This window comes from Lepisosteus platostomus, chromosome 1, assembly GCF_059453375.1.
Source record: "Lepisosteus platostomus isolate fLepPlt1 chromosome 1, fLepPlt1.hap1, whole genome shotgun sequence".
In the NCBI taxonomy this organism is placed as follows: Eukaryota; Metazoa; Chordata; class Actinopteri; order Semionotiformes; family Lepisosteidae; genus Lepisosteus; species Lepisosteus platostomus.
In genome coordinates this window covers 22,130,299-22,140,518 of record NC_142611.1, presented here as the reverse complement: position 1 = coordinate 22,140,518, position 10,220 = coordinate 22,130,299, and the positions used below count along the sequence as shown (strand labels likewise).

General features: G+C 35.4%; 1 protein-coding gene across 1 annotated transcript in view; it reads right to left on the bottom strand.

Moving 5' to 3' along the window:
• Positions 1–3,845: 3,845 nt before the first annotated feature.
• commd8 (COMM domain containing 8) overlaps positions 3,846–10,220 on the bottom strand; it is a 53,598-nt gene continuing 47,223 nt past the window's right edge. Inside the window, exon 5 of the mRNA XM_088627351.1 lies at positions 3,846–4,136. Within this exon, the coding sequence (XP_088483477.1) occupies positions 4,116–4,136 (21 nt within the window). The 3' untranslated portion in view covers positions 3,846–4,115. The remainder of the gene's footprint in view (positions 4,137–10,220) is intronic.

The window sequence follows — 10,220 nt, the reverse complement described above, 5'->3', positions numbered from 1 at the left end:
ATATAAAACAAAAAAAATTGGAAACCCTCAGGTACCATCTTCATTCAGTGAATACTTCACATTTCATCTTCCCGATCACAACCTGAACAAAACAGTAATATTTTTCAGGGTTCCGGAGTATTCCGATATTTCAGCAAATGTCTTCCAACTTGAACAAGGGAGCTCCACAGAATTCGGTATATGCTTCTTCACCACAGACGTAAAATGATACTGACAAAAAGACCTATATTCACAGGTCCTTTAGTTAAAGATCTGATATTGGTACCTGAAAGGTATTTTTCCTGGCGTCTCTGTTCCTGATCCCAGACAGTTCCACTCCAGTAATTTTTATAACCTTAGTATGCATCATTTAGAGTAATGAGCAAAAACCTATGTAAGATTTAGCCCTCACAGATCAGAGTTTTATTAATTGCTTAATTGATCAATAACCTACAAGTGTTCCCCTCTTCTTAGAAATAATAGATTTAGGATGACCTGTAAGATACACTAGACTGGAGCCTGCCAGCTCTAAGTTTACAGACTGTATATTTCAATAAAAAATTATATAATAAATTTAATTGCTGTTAAAGGGACTCATCATTACAGCATTACAATGTGAAAGTATTAGTTACTTTATGCTTTCATGTGTATCAGTTTCTAGCCATTATGTTGTATTATACATTAAACATTCATATAAATTGAAATACTAATAAACTAATAAATACTAATAAATGATAATAAACAACTTTATCTTTTATAGCACCTTTAAAGGTGGCTTCCCAAAGTGCTTTACAGAACAACAAGAGAGAAAATACACAAGATATACAACGAGAGGAGACAGTACTGTACAGTATATACCTTACTAAATAGGACCAAAAAGATAAAGAACAGAACTAGTTAAGTAAAGGCCCTTCTAAAATAGGTTCTGAGTCTAGATTTGAAAGAGTTAAGGGAAGATGACTCTCTCATATCCTTAGAGATAGAGTTCCAGAGCTCTGGGGCATAACAGGAGAAGGCCCCATTACCCATAGTGTGTAGACAGGATTGCATGATAGGAGACCAGAATTAAGCCGGCGTCACACTACTGTATATGATTTTTCCTACAATTTTCAGTCGTAGCCTTCATTTACATAATCATAAAAAAATCACAGAGAGTTGTAGAAAGTCGCAACGCGCCCATTACCGTCCATTGTGTAGTGTGACACCCCCGCTCTTAACAACCCACTTGTGCTCCGCGTTGATTGGCTGCCAAGATGAGGCAGCCTTGCCGTACTTTCGTGGTGCGATACGAGATTTGGAATCGTGATGAAAAGTCATGAGGGAATCATGTAATTAAATCACCCCTTGCTATTCCTAGTCATATAATTTGACACCTTCTAGGACAGAAAAAGCAGTGAGATTCAGCAACTGCAGTTGTTAAATTTGACATACTCTCTGACTAGAATTCGTGTCGGATTATGTAGTGTGATGCCAGCATTAGAAGAGCAAAGGTTGTGGGCTGGGGAATATGACAATAGTAGCTCAGACAGGTACTGAGGTGCCAAGACATACAGAGCCTTATATGTGAGCAGATTTTGAAGTCGACATGAAACCTGACAGGAAGTCAGTGCAATGACTCCAGGATAGGAGTAATATGATCACTTGCACTACACATGGTCAGGATTCTGGCTGCCAAATTTAGAATATTCTGGAGTTTGTTTAATGTGTATTTAGAAACCCCAGAGATTAGAGCGTTACAGTAGTCTATTCAAGAGAAGACATATCTGTTGATCAGCTTTTCGGCCACAGTTAGCGACAACACAGGACATAGTCAGGCGATATTTCTGAAAGAATGATACATAACGAGTCTAACTTCAAACTCTCTAATTTCAAATTTCCGCCAAGAGAGACTTGTGATAAAATGACAGTGATCAGTGAGGTAAGACTAGAACCATTTAAGAGCAGTGTCAGAAACTCCAAACACAGTCTCAAGATGAGAAAATAAGACATCATAGTTAACAGTGTCAAAAGCAGCACTGAGATTAAGAAGAATGAGGATAGAAAGAGAACCAGAATCAGAAGCTACTAGAAATTCATTAGTGACTTTTACCAGGGCAGTTTCTGTGCTGTGAAGTTGTCAGAAGCCAGATTGGAGGGATTCAAAAGGTTATTTGTAATGAGGCAGTTATTTAACTGAATTGCAACAGGGTGTTCTAGAGTTTTTGCAAGAAAGGGTAAGTTGGAGATGAGGAGAAAATTGTTTAGATTGTCCAGAGCCATGTTTGTTTTGTTTGGCACAGGGAAATGGCAGCAGTTTTGAGGACCATTAGTACAACACCAGTGCTCAAGGATTCATTTATTATAGTGAGGACAAAGATATTTCCTTCTACTCCGCAGACTGTAAGTAGCTGAAGCATTTCTATTCTGAGAACACCTGAACTAATTAATTGAGGTGATATTCTCACTCTTGTTTTAATCTATGATTCAAAGTGATTATTTACAGTGCCTTGCAAAAGTACTCAAACCCTTTCTACGGTATATCTTTTAGTGATATTACAAAATTATGACTACACATTTTTTTATTTTATTCAGCACCCGAAAACACAATATTGAAGACTTCGAAGGGTGAAATAAGTTACAGTAAATGTCATCAAAAGCTAAAGAGTGAATACTCTTAAGCAAGGGACACTTCAATTTTCATAGTATTCAGAAATAAATTTAGTATCTCAATAAATTTCAAGTCAGGATTGACTAGACGTTCACTATCATATTCTTAAGCCACTCTGTAACTTTGGTCTGTATTTTGGGTCACTGTCGTGCTGAAAGGTGATTTAGGTCTCAAGTAAGTTTTAAGATGTGCCAGGACATCATTCCTTCTATGATCATATCAGTCTTGCCAAGCTTTACAGTCCCTACTAATGAAACGCAGAACAATAACAAAATGATGTTACCTCCAGCTTGATGGTGTTGATTGAGTGATGCACTGTTTTGGGTTTATGTTAGATGTAACTAGATTGCATTAGATACTAAATATTTTTTTTACCACAATCCTTTTGCCATGTTTGCAGTATTCACTTAGGTGCTTTGATGACAACCCATGTGTGATATGAATAGTTTTTAGTTCTATACAAGGTCTTCATGGCTGAATCCTTGCTTGAAAATCACTACCTGACTGTGGGACCTTATAAAGATAGCTATAAAAGAGTTTTTAATCCCAAATAATGTTAACCACTATTGGCTACTCAACAGATTGTTTGGCTTGTAACTTAACTAACTTAATTTAGACTTCACATAGAAAATGGTTTAAATACTTACCCAATCATGACTTTTCAAATTTTCTTTCATATTATCTATTTTTTTTATATTAATTGCTACTAAAGTATGACAACAATGTTTAAAGCAACAAAACCTGTGCAAGAGTCTTAATACTTTTGCATGTCCTTCTAAAAACAGAGTATTAAGAAAAAAACTTTGCAGCTTAATTTTTATGTTAACTTAATGTTTAAGTTTTATTAGTTTAAGTCAAGTCATTACCTTCCTCTTGCTTTACTTATTTAAAGGATAATCACAAGCATGTTATTTCTATCCAAATAGAAAGCATGTTAAGATTCCGAACATGCATAGGGAAGCCCATTCTTGTATATAGTTTCAGTTCCCTAAAAAAATACAAAAATGTTTTAGGACTTATTTTTCAAAATGAAATTACATTAAAAAATGTTAGATATTACACAAATCTGTGAATACAAATATCAACTTTATATAGTTTCAATTACAAGCAATAAAAATGCTCAGATACAAATTACTGATTAAGAGAGCAATGTGACTCATCATACTAACACAAGCAAATACAACTGTCTCACTTTAAGAAATACACAAACAGAAGGCAATTACACATAGTGGCGTTTATTATGAAAAGCTTGAAATTATTTTATGGATTGGCCCCATGTGTCAATAATATTGATTTATTTTCCTGTAGACAGATCTTCATCATGCCACACATCCTTGGATCTCAGTGAACTGTGCTTTGCTTCTTCAGAGCCCTAACAGTGTCATCACTCTCCTCCTTTCCTCAGCTGTCAGCGTGGGCTTCTCTTCTGCTTACAGTTTCTTTTTGAAATGTCACAGAGATAGATACTGTTGATTACCTTTATCTCCTCTCATTTCAGTTGCAGTACGACCTGTCAGGATTCAAAAAATAGATTTTTGTTAGGTGAAGAAAAAGGTAAGGATGAAATAAACATAATGAGACACTTATTGTCAGTACCATTATTCTTGATATCCATCAGCTGTATTTTTGTAAAATATATAGGTAATGAGACTCCAATATTTAAGCATAAAGAGTTTAATAAGTAAAGCCATGTAAATTATAAGTAAGAGTTACAAGGTTACATTTGATAAATGTGATCAATTGGAGTGTCTTACCATAAACAGAATGATACAAATAGAAATATTAAACAGTCCAAAAACAATAGTTTCTATAGTCACCCTGAGTTCTGTCTTTTAATAAAGATTCAAGTGTACCTACAGTACCATACCTCCTGAATGTACTCACCCCCCATGCATTTTTTCACATTTGCATTTGGCATTTTTAGTAGCAATCTCAAAGAGAAAAAATAATTCTATATATAATATAGAATAAAATGTAAAATATAAATATATTTATGGGCATTTTTATGTCATTGTTGAGTGAAAGCCTGTAATTTAAAAATACAAAAATCTCACAGTTCCATAAATATTTGCCCCATTTGCTCTAACACTCCAAATCCAGCACAGGTGCAACTTATTTTCTTGTCTCTCTAATATGTGAATGAAGTCCACCTGTGGTCAGTTCAATTGATTGACATGATTTTGAAATATGTCCATATAAGGTTACAAACTTCAAAGCTCATGTCAGAGCAGAAACCGTACCACGAAGACCAAAGAGCTGTCTGTACAATTCTGTGATAGAGCTGTGAGGAGGCATAGATCTGGGAAGGGGTATAAAACACATCTAGAGTGCTAAATGTTCCCAGGAGCAGTCAGATTCATCACTAGGAATTGGAAAAAAAAACAGAACCATCCAGACTTTTCCTATAGCAAGCGGTCCACAGGAACTAAGTATTCTGGCAAGAAGTACCTTGGTTAAAGAAGTGACCAAATGACCACCATGATAGACCTACAGAGTTCCATGGTTGAGATCAGAAAACTTGTCCAAAGACAACAATGTCTGCAGAACTGTACAGACTCTCTATAGGAGAGTGGCTACACAGAAGCTAATAACATGCCTGAAGTTTGCAAAACGTCATGTGGCAGACACTGAGACCATGTTGTAAAAGATTCTGCAGTCTGATGAAACAAAAAGTTAGGAATTTGGCCTGAATAAAAGCATTATGTCTAGTGCAAACTGAACACAGCTCATCACCAAGATAACATCTTATGAGGATGCTTTTCTGCAGCAGGGACTCAGGCACTTGTCAGGATAGAGGGAATTGAGCCAATACAGGGAAATCGTTGGGGAGGATCCTGCTTCGGTCAAAAGATCTTAGACTGGGTGGAATTCACATTCCAACTGGACAACGACCTCGAGCATACATCCGAAGTGACAGTGTAGTAGCTTCAGAATAAGTAGGTGAAAATTTTTGAGTGGCCCAGAACTAAATCCCATTGTAAATTTGGGGAAGGATTTGAAGATTGCAGTTCACTACAGCTGTTCATTAAATTGGACAGAGTTTGATCAAATCTACAAGGAAGAACGGGCAAAAATCCCCAAATCCCGATCTGTAAAGCTGATACAGACATGCCCAAGAAGATGTATGAATATAAGAATGGTGTAAATTGTGTAAAATGTGTAATTCTTTAATTGTGGGAAGAGGTGTTTCTAAAAGACTCTTGAAAGGGGATGAATACTGTATTTCTAAGACATTTGGAAACAAGATATTTTTCATAATTATTTGTTACATAATATTTTTGTCCCTTTAAAGTGTTTATTTTGTGTGAAACAAGGAGAACACTGATTTCAATGTATTTAAAATTCTGGTCACAACAACATTTGCAATTGTTCAAGGGATGAATACTTTCTGAAGAGACGGAATGAAAGTCATCAAAAGCCAACCTTACTCTAAGCCTGAGTATATTTGTCTTTTTTAAAACAAACACATCACTTAGAACATATTTTGACTCGTATGCAAAAAGGAGTATCTGAGTCATTCAGGGCTGAGAAAATTTAATTCTATTTTTATTTTCCAAAAATTCACTTAATTTAGGTTCTATAGAGTACCTGAAATGTAATTAGTTCATAATGAAAGTCTTAATAAAAGAATGAAGACAACATATATTAAAATACAAGACATAAAAAATAAATCTTTATGGTATAATTAACTAACTGATCCAACAGTAAATATCCTCATGTGACTGAGTCTATTAACCCTTAGATTCAGTAACTTGTGGCACTTCATAAAGCACCAATTACTCCAACTAAACATTTTCTTTAATTGTCTATCATTTTTTGCATCAGCTTTTATCGCATGTGCCATACAATTTCAATAGGATATAGGTCTAGAATTTGAATTTTAATCCCAAATTCATCTGTTATCCGCTGTAAATCTGCTTGTATGTCAATGTCTTGCTGCATGGTCTACTTTCAGCTCAGCTTCAGCTGAGGAATGGATAGCCTGACATTTTCCTTTAGAATTACAATGTCAAATTAATGTTCATATTATTGATGTTAAGCCTTTTTGTCTTGAGGCAAAGAGGCATCACCAATACATGAACTCCCACTACCACTGTTGACAGTCAGGATTAAGTTCTTGTGTTGTAAGGCAGTGTATGGCTAAGCTTATTGTAGTATATGCACCTTAATAATAAATGCATATGAAGCACATTTTTTAAAGAGTCAAATGAAATTAGATGTAGTTTCATCCATTTATTTTCTACCCGCTTAATCCAATCAAGGGTCGTAGGGGAGCCAGAGGCTATTCCGGCAAGCAATAGGAGAAAGCGGGATACACCCTTAATGGGACGCCAGTTCATCACAAGACAGACAAGGATGCAGTTCATTCTTTTTTTTTATTCCAAATTTAAGGCACTCTCCACTGTCCTCTTTGCATTAGATGTTTCATAAGGCTTTCTTTTTCAAACTTTAGGAGTTTGTTCAGAAGCCATTTTTAAGCATCTGAGAAAAGGTTAATCCTTACACGCCAGTCCAGTCACCTATTGACATTTCTCAAAATTCTAATTTAAATTTTTGTGCTGGTCCATGTTCAACCATGTTATTCAATTTCATTCACACATTTTAAAATGCAAATGTACTTATTTATCTCCACTTGATATGAGACTGGATTTAATTCTAGACTAAACAAGTCACTCCTGTTGTTTTAGTTTTCAACTTATAGTTTATTTCCAGCAACATTAAAAAATTTAAAAGACTTTAGTGATTCAGTTATGTAATAATGGTAACTGAAACATGACTTACATTGAGCCTTTTAGAAACTGAATGAAATTTATATTTTGGAATGGTTTCAATTGTTGTTAATACTACAGAAATTGTGATATTGATGCAATTCTCCCTTATTTACAAATAAAAACTGTATCCAATTACAACAAAGTATGTAAATTATGTAATTATAGACCAATAAATTGACCAATTAGGTTTCTCACATTCAAAAGAAGGAATTTACAATATTTTAGTGATTGCTCTGTGTGAACACCTCCATTAAGCTACTGTAAATGGAAATCTGATCAAAATCAAAATGAATTTGTTTCTTAGTGTTTCACCTAATTACCTTCCTGGAAACCCAAGCGGTTGGTAAATACTTGATTATAAAGAAATAAGGGGGGGTTCGGTTCCTGCTATCTGTGTTACACTCATCAATGGCTAATAAAACTGGCATATTTCTCCCTAAAAATTAAAAAATACAATTCAATGAATTCTAATTCAATATCTGAAAGTGATAAACTTGTAATGAAATGGTTAATGAAAAATTGAAATGCATAAATGAAAAAAAAGAATTAAATTACAATGAAAGAGCACTGAAAACACATTAATGTGTAAAGTACTTAACTGAACATCTAAAAGGGTGGAGAAATGTATGGTACAGATGCAGCCATTCAAAGTAAGCGGTACAGACACGTACCGCAGGTAAGATGACACGCGATACCGCGGTGCGCGATTGGTTGACCGACAGGGGCACTCGTGGTCCGTTGGTCTGTCGTAGAAAGACTTACTGTAAACGTCTTTACTGTGCCCGTTGTAGATATTGAATTTTACCACTGAAGGGAAATCTTAGTAGCTGAGCATAAAAAGAATAGGAGCATACTGTAACGCGTGTGAAGGCCATAAACGATATTAATTTTGGAACGTAAACATACAGTATATAGCTGGTCTTGGTACTTTAAAGAAAAAAATACACACCAGTATTCCATTTCTCCCTAAACATTGTAAGCTTCGAAGTCTTTAACTAACGTGATACCGGAGTCAACAAGCATACTTTTAGAATTTGATTAAAAGGGAATATAATATGGAATCGCGTATCTAAAGAATTTAATAACGGTATGATTATATCCGTGTACTGCGGCAGAGCTATGTAGGGCTGTTTCGCCTGCCTGATCATGCGAGCTGTCTTGTAGCCTACTGGTCTAGGTGCGTGACTACCAACTGGCAGGTTGTGTGTTTGAATCCAGCTGGTGCTGGACTTTTCATTTTTATTTATTTATTTTTTAATCGCGTAACATAAACATATTACCGTATGCAAACTGTACTGTATACAGTATGTATATGTATATTTAATGTCTTAACTGTGCCCGTTTAATTGAATTAAAAAAAATATTTAACACGAACATTAAGCTGTTTACATCTTCCGCCTGAGAACAGTCACCCGTTGCTACCCAACGCAGAATGGTGATTGGCTGACACCATCTGACACCCCTCTGATTGGAGAAAAAAGACGTGCTGGTGTGCTATACCAGGAAGAGGATTTCTTTCTATTCAAAACGTGTATTTTAAAAGTTTAAGAAGTAAAAACCTTACAGCGTACACAGATTTCTAAACTGATCAGGATCGTTATCTTTGTCTTATGCATAATAATGTTCACCGCTCTGTCCAGCAAATTAATGATAAACTTTATTTTATAAAGCTTTTTAAACGAATAAGTAATTAGATTGCTCATAAACCTAATCACTTGCTTTTTCTTTTTATTTAGGCTCAGATTTCAACTATAGATCGTATTATTAATAACCATAACAACCAACCAACAAAAACAACCATATAAACATAATACCAACCAAAAACATAGATAACAACCACAATACAAAATCAAATAATCAAACCATTTTACACTCGCAAAGTCCTCCAATTATCATAATCCCGCCCCTTATGCAAAACCAAACCTTCCTCCCATCCCAGTTTATCCTGTTTATCATAAACAAAATCCACCTCAATTTTCAACATAAAGCATTACACAAAATCAATACCTCAACACTCCATACTCAACAACGATAATTCACAAACAGCCAGAACATGTAACTACACATTCCCAAACATACCTACTTTCCATAGCCCCGCCCCTTATGCAAAACCAACATCCCTCCCCTGTTCTCTCTCTCCCCTGGCGGTTGTAATTGTTTTTATTTTCAAATAAATTTTAGCAAAGTCATTTATTTTAAAAATCTTAAGATTTTTCTATTTATGTCTTTATTTAGTGGTTTCATTAGTGACAAAGGCTAAACTTTCTTGGAAAAATGTCTTTTATGTAAACCATGTTTGCTATTAATTCATTCAGGGCTAAAATATGTTCATTGTCTTCTAATGAAAGAAGGGTTCCTTTCGCCGTAGTCGGGAGCCTAGCCTTTAACTAGTAAGTACTGTATTTACTGGGTTTTTGAGGGGGGGGGGTGTCTTTCGCTGGAAATCTCGCCTCCTACTTTGAAAATACCCGTGAAACCGGTTCAATTCGTCACAGCCAGCACTCCTGCAGAGAGTTGGGTTGTACAGTACTTGCAGTGTATACAGTACACGCGTTATGCTCTTCGTTAATGTCTGTGAAGTTTTATTTAATCTCTGAGCCATACTGATTCTTCTGGAAGCACACCAGTATTCCACTTTCTCCCTAAACATTTTTAGGATCAGAGTCTTACATGTGGTTATTTCGAAAATGTTTGTACGTGCTCCTTCTTACCATGTTACTGTTTACCGTTACTGACCATATTAAGTTTAAGTGCCTGTGGGCACTTTTCCTTTCCGTGGGGGGTGGACCGTCTTTCATTAGAAGGTTAGTCTGTTCTACTCT